At 36.2% G+C, this 25,315-nt stretch overlaps 1 protein-coding gene across 4 annotated transcripts in view; it reads left to right on the forward strand.

Annotated features, from left to right (window-relative positions):
• The window catches only part of LOC129202187 (ATP-dependent translocase ABCB1-like), a 60,359-nt gene extending 39,956 nt beyond the window's left edge, over positions 1-20,403 (forward strand). For all 4 annotated transcript variants that reach the window (XM_054814425.1, XM_054814426.1, XM_054814424.1 and 1 more), the window contains 10 exons: positions 499-576; positions 2,057-2,140; positions 3,113-3,316; positions 8,161-8,261; positions 9,989-10,129; positions 12,212-12,368; positions 12,809-13,006; positions 15,218-15,424; positions 16,990-17,136; positions 19,092-20,403. In XM_054814425.1, the coding sequence (XP_054670400.1) occupies positions 499-576; positions 2,057-2,140; positions 3,113-3,316; positions 8,161-8,261; positions 9,989-10,129; positions 12,212-12,368; positions 12,809-13,006; positions 15,218-15,424; positions 16,990-17,136; positions 19,092-19,298 (1,524 nt within the window). In that variant the 3' untranslated portion in view covers positions 19,299-20,403. The remainder of the gene's footprint in view (positions 1-498; positions 577-2,056; positions 2,141-3,112; positions 3,317-8,160; positions 8,262-9,988; positions 10,130-12,211; positions 12,369-12,808; positions 13,007-15,217; positions 15,425-16,989; positions 17,137-19,091) is intronic.
• The last annotated feature ends 4,912 nt before the right edge of the window (positions 20,404-25,315 follow it).

Raw genomic sequence — 25,315 nt, forward strand, 5'->3', positions numbered from 1 at the left:
TGGTTATAAAACATCACTTATGTATTACTGCTGATAGCTATGTCAGTTTGTGTTAGGATTTCAGGGAAGAAATCTTAATTCCATTGGAGTCAATGGGAAATTTGCATTTGACTTCAATGAACCCAGATTACCTTATGAAGACTATAAGCTAAAACAAGTGGCCTAAAAGCCACTTGTTTAAATCTGACTTAAGTCAACTCAGGTGAAAATGAAGTCAAAGGGTTAATTAGGATCCTTTCCTTGAAGCATGCTGGTGAGGCAGTGCTGGGAAATATTGCTGTGCTCCATATATTTTTTTGAGAAATAATATTTGAATGTCTGTACTGTGAACATACTAGAATTTAGGACGATTAAACCTGTTTTTACATTTGCCTTGTGCCATCAGGACTGCAATATTTTGTACTTTGACATTGTAGAGACAATGCATCTAAAATATTTATTGAATAAACACAAAAAAAATGTAGTACTGTGCTAAGCATTGTACCTTTTCTCAAATAGGGTTTCACATTTGGCAAAGCTGGAGAAATTCTTACAATGAGGCTTCGATTCATGGCATTTAAAGCAATGCTTAGACAGGTAATAAAATATTTTGATTTCCAGGGTTTTAAAAATAATTAATATTATAGATATCATAAAATAACTGTATTCTACATTATTCTGTTGTATTATGACTTGTCTACAGAGGAGATTCTTTAAATCAGTCTAGAAACCAATTTGGTTAGTTACATGTGGTTAAGCAAAGTATCCTTAGAGGGACAGTCTTAAATCAGTACAAGTACAATAGCTTTTTATGTACTTCTTGCAAAGACGTAGATTTACAGCCAAGTTGCTATGGCCCGACAAGTTGATGTGCACCAGCAGTATCCCATTATGTGTTCATTTGTCTGCTTTACTTTCTTGGTGCCCTTCTTCCCCTAAATAAATGTGACGCAATGCAACTTAAATTGTAACTCTTAGTTCAAATGTCAGATTTAAATTGTAATATGTACAGATATGTTTTTATTTATTTATTGAAGGTCTCTTTCAGAGAGTTCCCAAATCTATAATTGTTGTTTGTTAATACAATAGTGAGATTGTATACTTAAATCTAAAGCCACTTTCAGAGAATTAAAATATAAATATTTCATAGTGTTTTAAGTAATTCATGTAGTTATCTAAATTGGCCTTAATCTTACATGATTTCAGGGTCAGTATTTTAGATTTTCAAATACATAATATAATGTTTCTAGGGTTTTATGTCTCGCACATAAAGCTACATGTAGACACAGAATTTGATTCATGCGAACATGACTATTTGCAATGCAGACAGAAAGCTGTTGTAGTCTGAAAAACTATGATTTATAGATTAGCTTCACTGAAAACCTAATGAAAGAGCAATCTTACAATTGAGTCTTGGGGTCACAAATGCCTGTACTACATCACTAGGTCTTCATTCAGTGCATATTACACAGGAAAGTTTAAATCAGACATTTGGTCACATGGAGAATAAATTATAAACTGCGTACCTGACTCCAACAATTGACTTTGACCAGATAGACCAGTTTGGGTTTTTCTGGGGTTTTTTTGTGGTGTTTTTTTTTTTTTTTTTTTGTCTCATAGTTTCCAAGTAAACAAGTAAGCCTCTTCAGTCTGGGGAGAAACAAAGGAATGAATTGGGAGTTTTTACCTTGAAAATGCTTTACACTTAATTCATCCCCAAACAGCTTTGCAATTGTGAAGGAGTGTGACTGAAAAGTCATCTCCTCCAGGGAGATGCAGATTCAGCAGTGGTGGGAGAGGGTAGATTTTAGTTTTGGGAATCTCCCAGGCTGCTCTTCTTCCTTCTCAGCAGTGACAGGGTACGCATCAGATCATCCACAAGCATACACGTTTTTCCTAAAAATATTCATTGTGCAATGAAGGAATTAGACTTAATTATATATGCAGAACTGATGCACTGCCACATACACAGTCTTCTGACACTGAACTCAGTTATATTAGGTAGACCTCGGTTTTACTTTGCGGTCTATATGAAATGTCCAAAAACTGGTCCTAAGAAAAATGTTTCTTATTGTAGGACATAGGCTGGTTTGATAATTCTAAAAATAGCACTGGAGCATTAACTACAAGACTTGCTAATGATGCCTCACAAGTGAAAGGAGTAAGTAAAATTTTGGTTTGGAATTTTTCATGTATTGTTTAGTATCTAGTGAAGTCGCAGCTTGGATTTGACTCGTTGGCTAACAGTCTTGACTTTGACAACTAAAATTTACTGTAAAACAATAGCTGGTATAGAATGCACTGATGTTTTATAACAATGATGGTAATATATGTGTACAAAATAATTTCCAAGTAAACCTTTTTTTAAGTTTACTACTGTGCTGTATTTTGATCTTCGTTATTAAACAAATTCATTGGGAATCTCTTTATCTAAGATGTCTATTTAGAGGCATCTTATTTACCTAAAAATCTGTGTCTAAATTTGTCCAGTTTATGACCTCCTACTATTTTTTGATTGTACAGATTCCTTACATGAAAAAAATTAGACACAGTAGCAATAGACTTGCTTTTCGTTGTTACTTTTTGGAGATTCTTTACAAGTAATTTGTGGACTTTCAGGAGTCTGTAATATTAGGCTAAAGAGCGCTGAATGTATGAATTTGTGTATGATTAAGTAAATTTTTACTGCTACATGAAGTTATGTGCTTTTTTTTCTGAATTTTTCTGAGCAATTCTGTAGTATCTTTTTCTTTAAGTTAAACATTTCATTTCTTCATTGGGCTCTATATGATGACTTATAAAGCTAGCTGTATGATCAACAAAATGTGACAGATTTTAATGTTTAGCTGTAAATAAAAATATATAATATGCTTAAAGTCTGTTCAGCTTCAAGAGCAGAATTTAGAAATTGCAGTGCAAATTTAAGTAATCAGAATATGGGGAGAGAAGAATTAAATGTGATCGAGACAATTTTTTACAAAATCATTTAAGAAACTCCTATTTTGAAAAATAGCAAAACTGAGTTAAGACTTTTTAAATAGTGTTTTGAGTATGAGGAAAATTATAGGTGGAAATGCTTTCTTTATTTAAGATGCAGTTACTTTAGCAAGAAATGTCTTTTTTCTTTCTCCAGGCAACTGGTGCCAGACTGGCATTAATTGCCCAAAATGTAGCTAACCTGGGGACTGGAATTATTATATCATTAATTTATGGCTGGCAGCTGACCTTGCTTCTTTTAGCTGTTGTGCCAATCATTGCAGTGGCAGGAATGATTGAAATGAAGATGTTGGCTGGGCATGCTGAAAAAGATAAACAAGAGCTGGAAACTGCAGGAAAGGTGGGTCTAGAGAAGTTTATCTATTTCTGTGTAATGTATAAAGTCATGTTTACCAAAGCATTGTTGATGGATGTATTACTTCCAAATACAGAACATATAATATTATAACTTCCAGAGACAGCCAGACTCTATGTAGTTATGCTAGTAGACCTACAGAGCATAACACCTCTTCAAAATAATTGAAGACTTATGTTATTAACTGATACTTATTTTTATAATTTATAAATCCCAGAATGTGCTAAGCACTATTCAGGCACATTCTTTTTTCCTTCCTGTTCTGATCATCTCTATCTTCTTTATTTTGCAACCCTCTTCATTTTGCCATTCTCTTTTTTCTTTTGTGTCATACCTTTTTGGCATGTCATCTTTCTTACATATAATGTACTGCTTTTTTTTTGCTTTTTTTTTTTCTTTTTCATCTTATCAATGTTTGCAGAGATAATATGTATTTATCCACTAGTTTGTGAATCTGTTTGCCATTCGTGTTTTTCTTGAGTGGAAGAGAAAGATGAGAACTGAAAAGTGAGAAGGCTAGACTCTTGATTAAGAAATTAGATGAAGGCATTTAATATCACTTCATTCCAAAAATCCTTTTGGGACAGTACAACTATTTCATCACTTCCCACATATTGCTTTCTTCAAGGTAAAACTTTCCTAAAATACATTCCTATGTCCTACTGGTTTTAAAAGTCGTTGAGAAGAAAATCATTTATCTAAGGCCATGCACACAAGGAACGGTATTTATCTTCAGATTTCATGTCTAAATGTATGTGTCTGCATATGTGCTAGCAGTCTAATGTCCCCTTTATAGTTATTGGAGATGCCATAGTGTCTGGGTGGCCTTCAGCTGCCATTTCAGAAGGGTATGGGTCTGCTCTATGTTCTATGTCGCATGTGCTGTGCCTTACCCAAATGTTTTGAGTATCCTAGAGCATCTCCAATGGCACAAACCACCTGCGTGTGGGCAACTCCAGTCAACAAGAGTTGAGGTAGGCACATAGTGCCTAGGCAGATGAATTGCTTTCTAGTTCTGTTGAACAGGTAGCCATTGACTACACTAGTAGCATAGACACCTAAATTCAAGTGTCTTAATCTGGATCTGAACAACCCTCTCAGTAACTCCTATTTACTAAGTGGGTTTTATTTCCTTCCATCATGTCTGTAGATAAAGCTGCTCAAAAGCATTTTTGTCCCTCCAAGTCCACAGAAAATTCTGAGTAATGATCTTTCCGTGGGCTTTTTTGTACAAGCCAAAGGATGCATTTCCTTTCCTTTCAACTGACTACACTGACTACATTTCTTCTGCTTCTTCTTTCTAATGGGGGAAAATTTATTTCATATTGTTTTGTTGTAAGATATGACAGAAAAAAGTTGGCAATTCTTGGAATAGGCACTAGAGACTTTCTTACTGCAGCAGATTCTGAAGAATTAGCACAGGTGTTACAAAAATTTATGATTTTTTGGAAAAGCTGGAGAAAATACTTTCTTTTCTTAGCAATGTGTGTTTCCTCTCTCAAAGCCACCTAAGCAAGCACTAGACTGTAGGCATTTTATTAAATTACCATTAAAAAAAAAAATCAGTTTTCTTCAATGAAAATGGGGTTCTACCTGGAAAATTGGCTTTCTGCAAAGACTGGTGGAACTTACTTTACTAATAGAAAAAGAGCCTACCTCTTTAAGTATTGTTGAGACAATATAACTATGAAAAATAAAATTTATTTAATTTCATTGTTATTATTAACATTGTGTATTACATTCAAATCAATGAGTTAGTCAATTATATGCAAATTTTCAAACAGTGGCACAAGCATTACTGCAGCTATAAGATAATTATATCCCTGTATTTTAGAACAAAGATAACAGTACCACAGTTTAAAAATCTTTGGTAACAGTTCATGAAGAAAAACGCTTTCAGGTCTGTGGTTTAACTTAGAAAAAAGTAGCAAGGTATGGAGGTTATTTCTTTTTCTGTTTTAAACTGTAGGCATTTGAACTGTATGGTGAATTGCCATAACTCTGGTGTCCTGTAAGACATAATATACAGGATCACTTTTCAGAGTAGAATTTCATTCTGTTCATAGAATCAGAATCATAGAATATCTCACATTGGAAGGGGCCCATAAGGATCATCAAGTCCAACTCCCTGCTCCTCACAGGACTACCTGGAACTAAACCATAGGACTAAGAGCATCGTCCAGATGCTCCTTGAACTCTGACAGGCTTGGTGCTGTGACCACTTTCCTGGGGAGCCTGTTCCAGTGACTGACCACCCTCTCAGTGAAGAACCTTTTCCTAATGTCCAATCTGAACTTTCTCTGATGCAGCTTCATTCCATTTCCTCGTGTCCTGTCACTGGTCACCAGAGAGAGATCAGCACCTCCTCCTCCACTGCCCCCCTTGAGGAAGCTGTAGACTGCAATGAGGTCACTCTTCAGCCTTCTCTCCTCCAAGTTGAACAAACCAAGTGACCTCAGCCACTCCTCATAATTGCTGCCCTTGAGACCTTTCACCATCTCGGTCACCCTCCTTTGGACACACTCTAATAGTTTGATGTCCTTCTTATATTGAGGCACCCAAAATTGCTCTCAGTACTCAAGGTGGGGCCACACCAGTGCAGTGTAGACTGGGACAATCACCTCCCTTGACCCGCCTAGCTATGCTGTACTTAATGCACCCCAGGACATGATTGGCTGTTTTGGCTACCAGGGCACACAGTTGACTCATATTCAACTTGCCATCAACCCAAACCTCCAGATCTCTTTCTGCGGGGCTGCTCTGCAGTTTCTCATCCAATTTGTATGTATAACCAGGATTACCCTGTCCCAGGTGCAGAATCCAGCACTTGCTCTTGTTAAATTTCATACAGTTGGTAATTGCCGAGCTCTCTAGTCTATCCAGATCTCTCTGGAGGGCCTCTCTAGCTTGAGGGAGTCCTCCTAATTTAGTATCATTGCCAAACTTACTTAGTGTACATTTGACTCCCGCATCCAGGTCATTTATAACAACATCAAAGAGCACTGACACTAAAGTTGAGCCCTCAGGAACCCCACTAGTGACTGGCTGCCAGCCTGATGTAACCCCATTTACTATGACGCTTTGAGCCTGACCCGTCAGCCAATTGTTATGCACTTGTCTAGCTGTATGATGGACATTTTGTCCAGAAGGATAGTGTGAAATACAGTATCAAAAGCTTTGCTAAAATAAAAACCCCCACATCTACTGGCTTTCCTTGGTCAACTAGGTGGGTGACCTTGTCATAAAAGGAAATTAAGTTAGTTAAACAGGACTTCCCCATCGTGAATCTGTGCAGGCTATGACCAATGACTGCATTGTGTCTCAAGTGTTTTTTTCAATAACTCCCAGAATAACACTCTCCATAATTTTACCAGGCACTGAAATGAGTGTGACAGTCCTCTTGTAGTACAATGACTTATTTAAAATGCTCATGCTTCTCTCCTGCTCAGTTCACAAAGCTTTGTGCAGAACAAGGACTTTGCTGACTTCTAGGCATGAGCTGGAAACAGGGAGTTCAAAGAACTAGGTCCAGAGAAGCACAGTGCTCCAAAGCACTGGTTCTCAAAGAGCTTTATGGAAAATAGCCATGCAATACACCAAATGACTGTACCTTATGGCCTTTCTTAGACTAATAGCATAAAGCATGAAATGTATATTTCAGCAAAATATCTTAAAGCCTTGAGGGTCTTTTGTAGACAAAGTCTACAAAAGTCTAGCTACATTACTGTTGATATTGTCTGTATTCATTTCCTGCTAATGTATACTTCCTTGTACATACAGTTCTTTAAGTTATAAACATAAATTCATTACCGTGCATTTGTACAGTATCTATGCTCATAAGTGAGCTCTCCTGCTAAACACCTATCCTTAGAAATGAGACTGGTTGGCAACTGAATAGAGCCTCGATATAGGTGTTTAATACTACTTGAGATAAATCAGGAAATTGAAAACATCCATCCCTATAGGTTTGTCAGGTATAATACAATACACGTGGGAATCCCTGCCCTCCAAGAACAACAGCAGTTGAGGCCAACATACCACATGTTGCACTGAAGGCAATCTGTAGGTCATGGACTCAAGCCCAGTGTTTCAACCAGAGGTCTGTAGAGGGATGCAGCACTAGTTCCGGTGTCTGAAGAGATGTGATTGTTCCAGGTGTTTTCTGTTGGCTGTTTCTAAGCATCATCCTCTTCTGCATGTATATGGACTGAATTGATCATAGTGGCTCCTAGCTTCACGATGTGGTCATTGAGGAAGACTTTCTGGGCACCTGTATAGACTTAACAGACTACATAAAAACCTTGAATCAGTTGCTCCCACATAGGCATGCATCTACTGCCTTCAAGTGTTATTATGTACCTTTGTGTATGCAAATAACTCAAGTCTAAAGAATCTGCATGCTTAAAGAAGGTATTATTGATCAGATCAAATATTCACTGCTGAGATCTAAGTTAGGCTCTAGGCACATAAGTAACCTGGACATTCTGATTCTAGCCCAAATTCAGGGGACTGGAAGTTGAATGCTAAATTGCCATTTTTCTTATAGAATATCTTCTCCATAATTGTCACTATTGTCTAATGGCTTTTCACTATTTATTTGGAGGACATTAAAGAGATCTTATCAGAAAATTCTGAGCATCATCAGAAAATCTCACTGTCATGAAAAGAAAAAAGTAAAATGCTTACTTTTGCTGTCAAAGGTACATGAGTTTAATAACAATTATGAAAAATATAAAGTTATATTCTAGCAGACTCTTTTTATTAGTTTAAAATAAGGAATTGCAACATAATCTTAACTTTTGATTAAAACATTTGTGTTTCTATTGCAGATTGCGACAGAAGCCATAGAAAATATTAGAACTGTTGTTAGTCTGACCAGAGAAAGAAAATTTGAGTTTATGTATGGAGAACATTTGCATGGACCATACAGGTATAATAAAAATAACTAAGCTAAAACCCCCTTATATTTACATTATGGGATAAATTACAAACATTTACTTGGATTAACATTGAATTTTTTTTTTTGTTCATGTGTATGATTTAATGTATAATTTAATTACCTCAGAATTAATGTAAATATTTTGCATATTTTTAATTAAGAAATGCAACCAGCAGCCAACATTTTCGTTCTTTGATTTAATTAATTTTCTGTGATAATATAGGTATCTTCTATTGCAATGTCACTTGCTTTGGAAAAATGTTAGTTTTAAGTGAGCTTTGGAAGTCATATAATCTAACCTCCCATCTGAAGTGTTTCAGATATTTAATTAAAAACTTTTTAAAGTAAATTGAATATTGCATTAAGCCATTTTTGAAAGTATGAATAGGATTGAAAACATTTGAATAATTACTTGTTTGTTTGTGACTGAAAGAAAAAAAAAAGGAATACAAATCTGCCTGGGCTAAATCAAAATTAAAAACTCTTAAAGTAAAAAACCTGAGAAGATACTATCAAATAAAGTTTTAGTTGTTCTAGAATGAAATGTTTCGTTTTCAGACTTCCATGAGAAAAAGTAAAGGAAATGACAGCATATGTACACAGATATGATGGGAGACAAGTCGGGGTGCTGCTAATACATCCACCATAATAACTGAGTCGTTAGAGCACAGTGCAGGATGTAAAAGATATTACTTTAGCTATTTTCTCAGGCCGCTAGGTTTTGAGTCCGTATCTCACAAGTTGGAAGACGGTGCCTAACCATTCTCAGGGTTGACATTGATGGGATTGCTCCAAGACTTTCATCTTAATGTTGTTCTAGTATAAATAAGAACTTATTGCCCTATGGGTCAATTTGTCTGGAAGAGATAGGACATGTGCTTTTCAGTTAATGTTTCAGTGTATGTTAAACTACTGATGAGGCAAAGAGTTTCTATTTTATAAAAATTGAGCTTAGGCCTTCTGTTATACTGGAGTAATGCACAAATCAGCTATGTAAAAGAGAAGTGGCAACAGCCTCTTAATCAAAAAAAGCACCCTTGTGAATCTGGCTTCTGTTTGTTTTGTTTTGAGTTTTTTTCCAGAAGGAACCATACAGTTGTGGCTTAGTAATAGCATCAATAAAGTTAAAATATGTTCTCTCTTTTTTTCCTGATAGAATTCGTACTTACAGAAAATTTTCTCTCTGCCTTGCTTTTAGTTATAGGCATAGTTTCATCATCCAAAGTCTAATTTCTGCATCATATGTGCAGGCTTAATCTTATTAGAACAAGGAATTTTGACTGATTAAATTGAAAAGAAACAGATTCTCGAGTGTATAATATTGAACTGTTTAATAGCTTGGTTAACACAAAAATGGAAGGAAAGAAAAAATTACACAAAAATTTGGCTTTGGCTGAAAGTGAGCTAATAGTTCTGCTCTTTAAAGTGTTTTAATACTCAAACTGTGAGATAGTAAGACAATAATTAGGCGTAGTAGCTAAGGTGTCACCTTTTTCTGCAGCCATATCCAAGCTGTTCTTAGAAGTAAATAAAATTCTGGAAACAAAACTAACTTTCCCTTGTACATAGTCTAATAGGAAACAAGGGATTGTGTTGTTTAAGCATGAATATACTTCCCATTCACAACAGTATCATATGAAGTCAATTAACTGTTTTTTGCATATTAGGAATTAAGTATGATTGCACATTTTTATGAAAATATGCATTCTTTCTTACAGAAATTCTGTGAAGAAGGCACATATATTTGGATTTTGTTTTGCCCTTTCACAAGCAATGATGTTCTTTACCTATGCTGGCTGTTTCCGTTTTGGTGCCTATCTAGTGGTAAATGGACACATGAAGTATAAAACTGTGTTTTTGTAAGTATCTCTTTTGCAATCTTCTTTCTGTTAGTCCAGGCAGAGGTCTTTGTTTACTGTTAGAGATATCATGAATCCATTGGGTAATATATGAGAAAACAGGCAAATTCTTCTATACTTAAATATAATAAAGCATATTACAAAGTAGATACTTTAGGTGACTAGAGTCCCAGCTGTCCAAGTAGGCTTGGTTTCGGATTTCATTTTCTGTATTTATTTGGGACTACTATGTTTTCAGACGTTGAAACAGTATCCTACTTATATCACATTATTTATTCTCACCAAACTTAATGTTCATGTAGCTGTGAGGTCCTCTGTATATTCTACAAAAAACATAGTTGTACCTGTTTGTTGAAGCATAATACTATTGTAAAAATCTTTTTAAGAATGGGTCATCATCATCTTTGTTATTTTTATGTTAGGTTTATTCATCGAAATTTAAAATCTTCTCTAAAATACATGTCAAATAATTGGAGAATAGGATTCCATAAGGTAGATGCTGTTCATTATAATGGAAGAATAACTAAATTATTTTAGATGACATTCTGATAAGAAACTTGTTCACTAAATGAACCAATTTACTGTGGGAAATGAAAGTATGAACCATGAATGTAAGAACAGTATGTAGAGTAGTGTACATACCCATAGTCAAGTAGAGTATTTTATTTTTAATTTAGACAGGTACTACAAATAAAATATGATTCTAATTTGCAGTATTCTTAGAAGATGTATCCATTGCAATCTGAAATTATACAAGGAATAGTACAATTATTTGTCTCTAAGGGCACTTTATAGGCTTTTAAGGGCAGAAACTGTACAAAAATCAAAGGACTGTTTTTGAAATTTGGAATAGTTTATCCTTAGCTTCTTACCTTTATATTTTGGGTTTATAAACATTGTTTATCCAATCATTTAACATAATACCTAAGAATCCCTATCACAACCAATGTCCCATTCTTCTAGATCATATATAAACTCAGAAGAAATATAATTTCTTATTTAAGAGGCAATAGCTCAATACAGGCCTACAGAAACAAGTATGAAAAGAATGAGAGTCTACCAGTATGGGTATCAGTGACCTCAATAACTAAGAAAAGCCAATCATACCAATTTTTTGTTGGCAGTCTGATTAAAGATAGTTAACCCAGCTCATTTTGACTGGAAGATGTTGGAAAGTGTCTGCATCCCATCTGTGAGCTGAACATCTCTAGCCAGCTGAGGGAGTGAACTTCCAGTGGCTCAGTTAGACTTGGAAGGGATTGTCTGACCTAAAATTGTGTGAGACCTTCTAGGCTGTTCAAATGCAGAATAAAACAGATTAGTTTATATAGCTTGGAAGATAAAAGATAAAAATTCATATAAATGAATTTATTTTACTCTGCCTTAAAACAGGCTAAAAGGTCTCATGTCAATTACCATTTCTCAGTGATGAGTAATTCTACATTGTGTGTCAGTAATTAATAGTTGAGGACAGCAGGTTCTTAAACCATTCTAATGTAGCCTGTAAAGATACATCTACATTCACCATAAAACAATAATAGTGTAGTTTTCAAACTTTTTTTGGTGTTGTGAACCCTTCAAATTTTTTTCCAGCAGAGCTGTGATATCAAACTAAATCTGTATTGTCACCTTGTTACAGGCTTGATTTCTTATTTTCCTTAAAGCCTTAAAAATTAATCACTAACTCCCAGAGGTCATTGAACTGTAGAGAGGAAACCACAGCAATAGTAGAACAGGATTAGAGTAACGATTTTACCATCCATTGACTACTTTCCTCCTAGCCCCAGGTGAGACTTAATATAATTAACTAGTATTAATAAGTAAAGAAATTGGTGCTAATAAGTAACAAAAACATTGGATTTGGAATGGAGGCTTGTTTATTTCACTTCATTAAAAGAGGATAAAAACACATTTCTGGAGCTAAATGGGTAAAGAAATAATAGTTTGTTACTACTTTATTCTTTTTAAATTTAGCCCCCTTTTTTCTCTGAGTAAAAGAAAAAGTTGACTGCATCTCCATTTCCATTGTCTTTTTCTGCATTGTCTATTTATTGATTTTTTTTTTCCTGATTTCTTTCGTAGAGTGTTTTCAGCTGTTGTATTTGGTGCAATGGCATTAGGACAAAGCAGCTCTTTTGCTCCAGACTATGCCAAAGCCAAGGTATCTGCAGCCCACTTGTTTCAGCTGTTTGAAAGAGTCCCCTCAATAGACAGTTACAGCGAGGAAGGAGAGAAGCCTGTAAGTAAGCCATGTGTAATGGGTGATATTATTTATTGATCATATGGACAGTACTCTTCTCAGTTCCTTCAAACTGATTTTTCCTCTCCTTCCGATTACTTCCTTATCTCGATGTATTCTCAAAACTTTATCCAAACAAAGCATGGACCAAGCTCTCTGTTGTGAATCGTGCTTTTGCCCACACTGCCTAAAGGTTATTTGTTTTGAAAATCTGGTTAAGGTACAACTTGTGTGGAATTCAACCAGCAGAATTATGAGCATTTTCAAAATATTTCAGTGATGTACTTTGATTTTATAGCTTCAGAAAGATTCAGACCACAGAGTTAAAGTCAGCATTCCAGGAAATGCAAAACTCTGTTGATTTCAGACTTCTGCAATTCTATTTGAATTATCTGTCAAATTGTCTTAAAGATGTAACAGTGATACTATTTCAATTATAGGAAACATTTGGGGGAAGCATAATGATCAAAGACGTGGCATTTAACTACCCAAACCGACCAGAGGTCAAAATCCTCCAAGGTTTGAATCTAAAAGTAGAAAAGGGACAAACTCTGGCTCTTGTTGGTAGCAGTGGCTGTGGAAAGAGCACTGTTGTTCAGCTGTTTGAGAGATTTTATGATCCACTTGATGGAGAAATTGTAAGTATTTTTGTAAGAAATTTGTAACGTGTTGAGTAAGGGTGTACTTATTTGTTTTTATGTGATGTGATAAAGTATAATAGATATTTCTAGTTTTATTTTTAAAATATTTTTAATGTTAAAGACAAGCAATGGCTCATCAGGGTTCCTTGCTTAAATGCAATGAATAATATAACAGAAAAAGTCCCAGTTTCCGACAGTATAATGAATTAATGAAACAAGATCTGTGTGGTAAAAATATGCCTGATCCACACCCTAATGATGCCTTTGAATTCAGAGCAAATTTCCTGAGGTTTTTATGTTAAGAACACTTTAAAAGTTATTAATTATACATATATACTTCTGTATAATGTAGTAATAGAATTTGCCATCTATGTTCTTTCCTAAAATAGTGAACATTTATACAAAAATAGTTTTTATCATAGCTTTTACTTGTCAGAAATATCTTTCAGAGTATGCCCATTTACCAAGCAATAGATTGTAAATACTTTTAGTAATTTTGGTTTACAATGCATCTAGGGTTTCCCACGCTACTTATTTAGCAACTTTACATATTTTGTCACATAATGGTATTGTTTATTGCCATTTTCTCTTTGATGTAAATGTGCTCAGAGATTTTGTTTGAAAAAGAACTCATACATTCTGAGTTGGATGAGATAAGAATAAGAGGTATTTCAGAACTTGTCTCTGCAGAGATACTCAAAAAAAAAAAGCAATAATTAAATAAGGCCTAGATGCAATGGGCAAGATTTTTTTTGAGACTGGAAATGCACATATGGGTCCAGTGTAGCAAATTGATGTGAAGAAAGAAGCAGCATAGGTGTATATTTAACTAAGTGCAAATTCATCACCAATGTTTTTGACCTTGTATCCATAAATAACCAACAGTGGTTTACTGAAGGGAAAAGCACAGACCTCTGGCATAATTCACAAGCTGAGTTACTCTGTGAACTGAGTGAAAGGAGTGTATGCTTAAAAGCACTAACTGTCAGAAGAGCTTTTCACCACAGTGAGCACTATGCTAGTCTGGTAAAGAGAGTAACTATGCCTGAAAGTTGTGCTGTTTGATATGGGGGATCCAAAATGCATAGTAACTGAGTTCTCTAGCTTCATCAGTGATTTTTCACATCAAATAAGGAACAGGAGGCGGATCTTATCAGCCTGCAAATCCATTGGAATTCTAAGGAAAAGAGATGGCAAATACCTATGTAGTTGAAAGCAATTTTTCCTTTGTACCTTTTTTTCCCCTCCATTATGTCTGCAGATGTAGAAATGCTGCCACTGATTTAAGTGGATTTTGAATCAGGTTCATTATGATCTTTCCTTTGAAAAACAGTTATATTGCCTGTGAATTGGCTGTTCTAGGAAAAACTATGCAATTAGTAGATTAATCATGTCCAGTAGCCATGCTATGAAAGGGGCAGTTCTACAGTTATCCAGCTGGTCATGTCACTCAGTACAGAGCCTGAGCACTGTACTAGGTGATTCTAGTGGAGATATAACAGCCCTCTTAGCATCCTGGTATGTTTGTGTCCAAGTTGATATGACTTGTGTAATTATGAAACTGATCTATCCAGAAAAAAAAAATTATTAAAAAAAATAATCTGTTGTCATTTATCTAATAGACAGTGATAGCAACTCAGTAGCCAAGTTTAGCAGAAGTGTGACAGAGTTGCCAATAAAGAGAACTGGCTGCAAATGACATCTTAAGGAATCCAGAAGTAAATTTGTCCATTGTCAAAATTATATCACAATTAAATTTAAGATTGGATGCTTGGCTTAGAAGTGTGTGAATGAATGATCCCAACTCTTCCTTCATTTTAATGGAATAGTACTGCAAATCTGTTCCTTCAGTGGGAATATGTATGCAAAATAGAGGAAAGTTTTCCCACCAAAGAAATGAGAGAACTTTACCCAAAGTTCTTTGAAGTTGCTTCAGCATATCCCATCTTCCACTGTCTTCAAAATCCTGATTAAATCTTGAGACAAAGAAAAGGACTGAGGCAACAGAAGGGACTAACCTCACTTTTATATAATTGCCCTTAGAAAATTTTGGAACATAGAGTAGAAGTAGGGGAAGGGATTATGTGAGCTTTTGATATGGTATCTCTAAGGAAAGAGATGCAATTGCACAACTTCTGTGGATGAATTTACAGTGTCTCAAATACACATATAGCCAGTGACTGAAATTTAAAATGTTTGGTTTATCAGCTGTTTGATGGCAAAAATGCAAAGACACTAAATATCCAGTGGCTGAGAGCTCAAATTGGTATCGTCTCACAAGAACCAATCCTGTTTGACTGCACTGTTGCTGAAAACATCGCATATGGAGATAACAGTCGGCAGGTGTCACATGAGGAAATTGTTAATGCAGCAAAGGAAGCCAATATTCATTCCTTCATTGACTCTCTGCCAGATGTAAGTTATTCCTTTTCTCTCCTACTCAGAACTGGAGGTGACATACTGTGGCAGTGGAAAAAGTTGTGTTCATTTATGATTCCCTGGAGTACAATAATTCCCTTAGATGCAATAGATCTGATTTTTAAATCTTATCCTTTCTTAATTGTCTTTACCATACTTATTTTCACTCTGAGAAACTCCATTGTCAGGTGGAGAGCTTAACATTTAAGATATCAGGGAAGAAAAGCCACAGTTATAACTAACTGAGAGCTGAAAGTGTGGGGTGGGTTTTTTTTGAGTTGAACGTTTCTTTTTAAGCTGCTATTTATCTCAAGCATATGTAAAAAACTCTGCTAGACTGACAAGTTTCTTCTGCATTTCTTCCAGTTATACCTAGTCAGAATTTAAATTTCTAGTATTCCTACAGTTCAAAAATTAACAAGAAAGTTTTTCCTATATATACCTCACCAACACATAATAATATAAGAATTAATATCTTGGGTCAGATGAAGGGTCTGTCACACACAAAATCCTGTCCCAGGCAGTGACCAGCAAGATGTATTTATGAATGAGTATTCAAAAAGACTAAACATTTAATCACATTTCCCCTGAATTCTCATCTAATTTTGTTGAATTTGTGACTTGGGAACTTCCTATGATAGAAATCGTGTTTTATCATTTAGTTTTGGACGGATTTTTCTTCTGTGGATTTGACAAATCAATTTCTAACCTATGTCAACTTGTATCCAAAACTTCATAAAGCAAGCAAGTTGCCAACTTAGTTATATATTGTATATATTCAGCTTAATTTCAGGCTGTTAAGCTGCTTTTTGCTTTTCTTGAAAAAATACAAAGGCCAAAGCCCATGATTTTTGCAGATCACATTTAATTTCTAATGACTTATCAAGATCTGCTCTTTCCAAAACTTTGTAGAGAAATGTTGTGGTATATAATGATGTCTCATAAAACTTTGGTGATTTTTGCAACCAAATATGTAATACCTCAGAGACTACTGTGACCTACACCTGAGTTTGTCTGGAGACCCGGCTGGTCTACCTTAACTGACATAACTAAATTAAAAGCGTAACTGTCCAAAACTGTGGTATAGATATAGATAAAGTGTATAAATGTCTATGTCTATATATAGCATATAATTTGGCCTGAAACTGATACATCTTGTACATTGCTATTTTTTTCTTCAGGATGAATAAATATGGGTTAGAATAACTGATTGGTTAGGATGCTAGCTTGGAGTGTTTAAGGTCAGGGTTTGATCCCCAGTATTGTCATAGACTTTCACTGAGCTGTGGTGTTCTGTCTCTTGATTGGGAATAATGTTTCCTTCCAGCCTTAGAGGGGTTGTTGCTTTGGATTTATGAAATGCTTGATGCTACAAGTGAATTGAAGTTTCCTACTGAAAGATCTATAGATCTGTGGCAGATAGTAATTCTGGTTATCTGTTTTCAGAGAGCTATTGGCATGGAATATGGAGTTTATGGATGGCTGGTGTCAGGGTCGATACGCTTAAATATACCACAGAATTGATTTGTATTCATAGTGTGAACTTAATATATTGTTTCTAGAAATACAATACTCGTGTAGGAGACAAAGGAACTCAGCTTTCTGGTGGTCAGAAACAACGTATTGCTATTGCCCGAGCTCTTGTACGTCAGCCCCAAATTCTGTTACTGGATGAAGCTACGTCTGCCTTAGATACAGAAAGTGAAAAGGTAACTTGATTGTGAGCCAGGAATCTGGAATCTAAATCCATGTTTGTTTGTATTACGATTATTGTTTTCACTCCCACAGATTAAAGCTCAAAGCTGGAAATACAGCATTTTATGCAAATGACATTTATGCTAACAATAGACAAACATAAAAGTTTCACTCCTCCCTGAAAAAAACCCCATATTTTTTTGCATCTGTATGGCAGTAGGCAGATTTAAGTAGTAATGAAGAAGACATTTTTTGCCTGGAATTCTTCAGGCTTCAATTGGAAAAGTGCTATCAAAATTGAATCAGGAGGCACAAACTTCTGAAACTGAAAACTGAAAACAGCATTGAGGATGCTGCTAGAGAACTTTTTTCTGTGAAACTGCCATATCTTGCTTTCATAATTTTTCTTGCTTGTCCCATTGCTCCCCAGTCCTTCATGTATATTTATGGCTAATATGCAAACTTCCAGTGAAAAAATTGCTAGAATACTTATTTCTTTCTTAAGCCCAAAGCTGCAATCTTGGTATAATAGAAGTACAATCTAGCTGTAGAAAATCAACACAGATTCTACAAAAATACTTACTATTAATGAGGCAAATATTTATAACAAATATTATAATCTGAAAAGCTCAAACCCTGTGTACTAATTTTTGATTAATTCCAGGCATAATAATACAAGGTTTGAGGGGGAAATGCTGGAAATGCCATTAAACTATTCCAGGATTCTTTGATTTCTTAATTATGCACCAGTTAGGTACAGAAATTTCATCTCTTATTTTATTCTGCATTAATAAACATAAGGAGTAAAGAAAAGAAATCACAGATTCTTGTGTTTTTCTGCCAGTGCTAGCTTTAAGAAAAACATGATTCATGAGACTCCCTGTGAAATCATGAGAACTAGTATGGTAGTAGTTGACCCAAGATTACTGACTTAACTCCCATATATAATTAATCAATCATGGAAGGGACCTGTGGAGGTCTCTAATCAAACATCCTCTTCAAACAAGGACTGATACTGAATGCAAACTAGGTTGCTTAGTGCTGTTTCCAGTATCACAGAATCATAGAATGGTTTGGGTTGGAAAGGACCTTAAAGTCTAGTCATCTAGTTCCAACCCCCCTGCCATGCGCAGAGACACCCTCCACTAGACCAGGTTGCTCAAAGCCCAATCCAACCTGGCCTTGAACACTTCGAGGGATGGGGCATCCACAACTTCTCTGGGCAACCTGTTCCAGTGCCTCACCACCCTCATAGAGAAGAACCTCAGTAGGGTCCTTGAAAATCTCCAAGGAGATTCAATAAACTCTCTTTTGTCCCTGTTCCCATGCTTAATTATCCTTGCAGTAAATATTTTTCTTATATCCAGTCTGAACTTCCCCTGCTGCAATTTATGACCATCTTCTCTTGTTGTCCTACCATGAATCTCAGTAATGAGCCTGGTTCTCTCTCATCCTCTTAGCTATCATGGCATCATCTGCTATGACAGTTTTGACTCTTTGCCAACACAGACTAATTCTAAAATGGGAAGCTAAAGCCACAGATAATCCCTTTCCCTCACTGTCATATTACAGTTTACTTCACAGATGGCAATTGAGGTATATCACACAATCACAGAGCAGTAGGGGTTGGAAGGGACCTCTGGAGATCATCTAGTCCAACTTCCCTGCTGAAGCAGGTTGCACAGGATCATGTCCAGGCAGGTTTTGAATATCTCCAGAGAAAGAGACTCCACAACCTCTCTGGGCAGCCTGTTCCAGTGCTCTGTCACCCTCAAAGTGAAGAAGTTTTTCCTCATATTGAGATGGAACTTCCTGTGTTCCAGTTTGTGCCCATTGCCCCTTGTCCTGTCACTAGGCTCCACTGAAAAGAGTCTGGCCCCATCCTCTTGACATCCAGCTTTTAGATATTTATAAGTATCTCATGACAGCTGCCAGAATAGTTCACCTTTTTGGTTTGTTCATTGTGCAGATTGTTCAAGAAGCACTGGATAAAGCTAGAGAAGGTCGCACCTGCATTGTGATAGCTCACCGCCTCTCCACCATCCAAAATGCTGACAAGATTGCTGTGGTCCAGAATGGCAAGGTCGTAGAGCAAGGGACCCATCAGCAGCTCCTGGCTGAAAAAGGCATCTACTATTCTCTGGTCAATGTTCAAAGTGGGTCATGCAACATGTAAATTAAAGGCAGTACTTATCTCTGAATTGTCACTGTAATTATTTCAATACTGCTATTTTTGTTACTGTAATTATTTCAATATCAATAGTCCGTCTTGATACTTCTGGTTTTCCACCTTCCTTTCATAAGTCCTACAAAACCAAGAAATACTAAGTAAATATGTACCAGTTTCTTACTATTGTTTTCATTATTCAAACCACTCTGTGGCCAAAGCAGAGGCCTATTGCACTCAGAAAAGCAGAAGCATGCTAAGCCAAATGTAATTAATATTAGCTTGCTTTGAACTCTGTCAGAATAACACTAATCAGGCATGTCTGGTAAACAGCCTGTAAACATTTTCATGCTCAGTAAAAATAGTTTTGCTATTGCCAGAAACAAACCCCAAGCCTTATCCTCGTTGTACCTGTGTAAGGCACAGCCAGTCCCGGCCTATTAGGTTTGTAATTAACTTGTTACGAGAACTTGCAGGTCAGCTGGAGCTTGACGGCAGATGTCTGTTGTTATGATGTGGAGTTTTAGCCTGGGATGACAGCAAAGGTTTTGAAAATATGGATGCAGGCTGAAAACAAAGGTCCCAGAACTGTAAGTACCTCACTGATGGTCAGTTACCAATCATTGAAGAGGTGCAGCCTTAAGAGCTGGAAAAGACTGCTTTAAGTATAACACAGAAAAGAAGCAGCAGATAAGAAAAAACTCACAACTGAGGGGCAAGTCAAGGTGCCTGGGAAAGTAGTATCTCCAAGTTTCCCAAAGTCCTAGGGGTCAGAGGTCAAGGGCTAAGAACTCTCTAAAGACTGAAATATTTTATAAAAGGTGAAAATCTTGAATTTGGGCTTGGAGAAGGGGGAAGGAGGGCATCCTTTCCAGTGTTAGCTTCCTTCATTGAAGAGCTCTTGAACCTGATAACCCTGATGACTAAGACTCTCAAGGACTGTAACCATTGGTGCTAATTACATGGCATCAGCTCTGTGGTGTTGTATATTAGTTGCTAATTTAGGATGACTGTTAAGGACTAATTGCTTTGAATATGTAGTAACAGTGATTAATAATTATTAAGAACTAACCATTAGCAATGTATATTGTGAATGAATATCTGTGCAGTAAAGTTTTGTTTTTAAGTTTAAAATTGGCCTGATTAATCAGTCTTACACACTTCCGTCATAGCAATTTCTGATTCCCTGAGGTATACACATATGATCTGTCTTATCTACATGTAGATATTTATACACACAAAGCCTAACACTCTCCAGAATGTTGATTGATGCACTCATTGTATTCCTCTTGAATCACTTGCCTGTTTTCTTTTGTTCCTGTCTTAGATGGAAAACCAATTTGACTAGGAAATTTGTTTGTTTCCTATTTATGCATTACTTGATGCGATAAGGTTCTTGTCCATGAGTAAGGCTATTAGTCTGCACCATAATATAAATAAGTTATACTTGCAATTGCAAGAATGGCATAGATATTCTTTAACATTATAATCTGAAGATTCAAGTGACAACATACTTAAGTTGCTTTTTTTAACAAAATTATGGATTTTAGTCTTTTATTTTTAAAACCAGGCTTTTTAATTCTTGATGATACAATTTCTAATGGTTGCATTAGTAATGATTGGATTGTTTCCCCAACTTGTCTCATTTCAAAGATGCTTGACTTACCAGACAAATTTAGCTCTTCCTGAAAATCAAGCAGCACTCAAAATGTTTTACCACAGACATCTGAAAATCAGTTTTGAAAATTTTGGCCATATAGTTTAAAATCTATTTCAGAAATTCATAGCAAATGTAAGAAATTTCCAAAACAATCTGTTTTTCCCTGTCCTTTTCTTCCACATTTCTAAAGAAGTATTTCCCCTTTGTTGAGATTTATGCAAAAGTTTGCATAATAATTGCTAAACACCTCACTTTCAGTTGAAAGGGGCTATAAGGAACAGAAGCACTTTCCTTTAAGGATAATGGATCCTTGTTTCCAAATCCACAATAAATGCTTAAATATCTATGCTGCTGCTCACAACTGCTTTCCTTTCAGAAGACCACAACCACCATGTTACTACTACCAGATGCCTCATCGTGTAACTTTTAGTCACAAAGCCAAAAGGACAGACAGGAACACCTCCAAAAATGTGTTCTTCACCATATTCTATTAATACATTTTTACATTATAATGCTTGACTCAAAGGAAGGGTTGACTTATCTAGGACAATTTTGTTTTAAGGACCATTATCCTACCATGTCTTTCTACAGGGCATAAGAGATCTCACTTCATAGCTCTGCCTTTTCAGAGCCATTTTGGTGCACCGTGATGTCTCTTAAGATACTTGTCTGAGCTCCAAATCCTCCTCATTGAAATAGTCAGCACTCACCTTTGACCATAAGCACCCTACACACTTGATGATATATGTGTGTTGTTATTCTGAAGTAATAGGCTGTTTTTCCTCTGAACTTACCTTTCTGGAGAAAGGTAATCTAGCAGTGTTTTTCACACATTTCTTGTGCCTCTTGCTGCATTATGTTTGGAACAAGTCTTTATACAGATGTCAGCATTGACACCACCTTGGGATTCCTAACCGCTTTCCAAGCATATGCCACTGACTGTGGGGAAAAAGGAAGCAAGAGGCACTTAAATTCAGTAGTCTGATAGCCCTCCTGCTGAAACAGCTGTCAGAAGAAAAATGGGGTTTAGGTCTAGAAAGCCTTTCCTACTGCAGATTCTTATCAGTGTGTTGAATATTACAGTGTCCTATTGCCTAGCATTCTCCAGCATACTTACCCTCACAAGGGCAATTTGCTGTTCCATATGCAACAAATACCTCACTACTAAGCCCTTCTATAATTTCTGACATAGAGCAAGAGCATAAATGAACTCCAGCATTCTCCCTCCCCTCAAAAGATTCTGAAGGAGTATTTCTCACCAATGCTATAGACCATGTACCATCTCCAAACAAAGACTGTAAATCAGTTCTGGATCTCCACTAGTCTCTTCTTCAGGTATTCCCTCAAAGTTCTTCCCAATCTATCCCACATGTCAGGAGATGTTCAACAGTCTTCCACCCTGACAATGACTCCCCATCAATCTAGCTTTAATGGAACCAATTCTCCTTCCTTATGAGTAAATCATTTTGTTGCCTCTTTCTTGCTGCTGTATTTGTCTATGGAAACAAACTTCCTGGTAGCATTCATTTCTGCAAGACAGTAAAGATCTCCTTGAAACATTTGTTAATGAGTAATCCTTATAATCATTCATAGTACAAATAGACATATAATTAATCTCTTCCTCAAGATGTGTTGTGTATTTGTACATTTATAACTCTTCCTCCTATTCCTCTCCCTCAAAATCCAATCTACCTTGTAGACTTGGTCATTGAAAGGCAAGAAGAGCACAACTTGGAGAAATGTGGCACACTGACTATGAATACAGGGTAAAACCACTCAACTAGCAATTCTTGTGCAGAAAAAGCCACATTGTAAATGTATCTATAGACAGTCTAAATAATTGTTATGGTCAAGTACCCAGTCTTTCTTCTAGATAAATTATCTGGAACAATGTAGTTTAGTCTGTATTCATTCTGTATTTCTAAGACAGAACAATATCTTTTATTGTAGTTATTTTAATGCAGTAAACTGAAAGCAGAAAGTAAGAAGCAGGACCAGCAGCTACTTCAAATCCTTTGCTGTCAATCCCATGGACTGTAGAGATATTAGAAGTAGAGACCAGGAAGGAAAAGAGCAGAACACACAAGGAGAGCTATCTTTAGCAATCCCTGTCATTGTAAAGTGAGTACATTTCCTTTCATCTTTGTATGTTTATTCCTGTGTACATTTAATTCTAGCTGTACCGTTAACTAAGGAGATCAACGTAATAATGCTGCTGTTGTAGAGGTCTAGGACAGCACCGTAACTGAAAGTGAACATTCATGCCTAAGCTCATTTCTCTAAGCAAGCCCATCTTCTGCAGGGTTAACAAAGGTCTGGCCAATAAGTTCTAGGGCACAGTCCATCCCATTCTAGAGTTGCTGTTGCTAGCAGGCCAGATTAAAAACAACCTTGTAACGTATCTCTTCATTAAAGGATATGAGCATGATTATCATAAATACCTACATTGTCAATGCCTTAGTGTAGAGAAAATGAGTCACACCTTGAATGACTGCTGTATTAAAATAGACATCTTAGATGCCGCATGTCATGGTTTTACCCCAGCCGGCAGCTAAGCACCACGCAGCCACTCACTCGCTCCCCCCATCGGGATGGGGGAGAGAACTGGAAAAGTTAAAGTGAGAAAACTCGTGGGTTGAGATAAAGACAGCTTAATAGGTAAAGCAAAAGCTGTGCGCACAAGCAAAGCAAAGCAAGGAATTCATTCACCACTTCCCATGGGCAGGCAGGTGTTCAGCCATCTCCAGGAAAGCAGGGCTCTGTCACGCGTAACAGTTACTTGGGAAGACAAATGCCATTGCTCCAAACGCCGCCGCCCCCCCCTTCTCTTCCCCCAAGCTCCTTATAAACTGAGCATGACTTCATATGGTATGGAATATCCCTTTGGTCAGTTTGGGTCACCTGTCCTGTCTGTGTCTCCTCCCAACTTCTTGTGCACCCCCAGCCATCCCGCTGGCAGGGCAGTGCAAGAAGCAGAAAAGGCCTTGGCCCCGTGTAAACACTGCTCAACAATAAGTCCATAGAACAAAAACATCTCCATATTATCAACACTGTCTCCAGCACAAATCCAAAACATATCCTCACACTAGCTACTATGAAGAAAATCAACCCTCTCAGCTAAAACCAGGACACCGCACTACATAATGTTTCATAAAAGTAGATCTGTAAGTAGTAGCTGCAGCTTTGTATTCGCCAAGACAGAGACATTTTTAATGGAAATACTAGAAATTGTATTGGGCTGTTTTAAAATGCCCAAACATTTAAAATCATTTATATTTTAGGTAACTTAAAAGTAAAGACTGTGTCTGCATATATAATGTGTATATAATCTGTATCTTAATAGATTCACTTTTAAGTGTCCATGAGTAGAAATTATATCATTCATTTGCTTAGTAACAGAGATAAACATGTTAACAAATTTTTTGAATACAGCAAATAAATAAAATAAAATAGCATGGTCCTTACATCATCTAACAAACAGGAATAGTTTTACTTCCATATTAATTCTGATCTGGTTCTCAAATCACTTATGAAAATGGGTTAAGTGAATAACTTGATTACTATGGAATCTAAGAAAAAAATTAAGTTCAGGATATGTAAGATGTTAAAATGAAGCAATGTTGAGGGAGATGGAATGCATATCTATCTGACACAGTAACTCCTAGTTCCCATCTAGTTTTCAAGTGTCCTTAATTAGGTCAGCTTTTTTTACAGCAATATATAAAAAAAGTCAGGGCAGAACTTAGAAAGGATTAAGCTACTATAGGTGTTCAATGACTAGCATTATCTACTCTCTATTTACCACTAGGGCTCTGACAAGCTGTTTGGTTAATGTTGGCTTCACACTTTTTCTTTCTAGGCACTCTTGTCTTTCCCCAATATTAATTTCTTCTTGCCTACACTTGTACATATATTGCATCTTGTACAGCTTTCATTTTGGATTAATCAACGTGCTTGTTTGTTGTACAAACTCTTCAGTCATTCCTTGACATACACATATTTCATAGTGATATAAAACAATATGTCCATTTCCAAAAAGCAGACAAACAGAATTTATGCACACATTCCAAGGGATGGGTAGAAGAAGGCACTATGGAATTATGACATGTTTCTCCATCCACAAAGTGAATTCAGTGTAGAAATTCCTAATTGAAATTTAGTTTTCCCAAGATTTTCTGTTGGTAGCTCTACAGAAGATTTATCTCTATGTACCTGTCTATTCTTCAATGTAAAAGAAGATGAATTATTAAAGATGAGAGTTATTTACATATCTGCTAGATCAGAAACAACTTGGACATTAATCTTCATGCATGCTAGAGTTGAAAATTACAGTTCAGGATGCTAATATTTCAAGGTTCAAATTGTT

This window comes from Grus americana, chromosome 2, assembly GCF_028858705.1.
Source record: "Grus americana isolate bGruAme1 chromosome 2, bGruAme1.mat, whole genome shotgun sequence".
Taxonomy (NCBI): Eukaryota; Metazoa; Chordata; class Aves; order Gruiformes; family Gruidae; genus Grus; species Grus americana.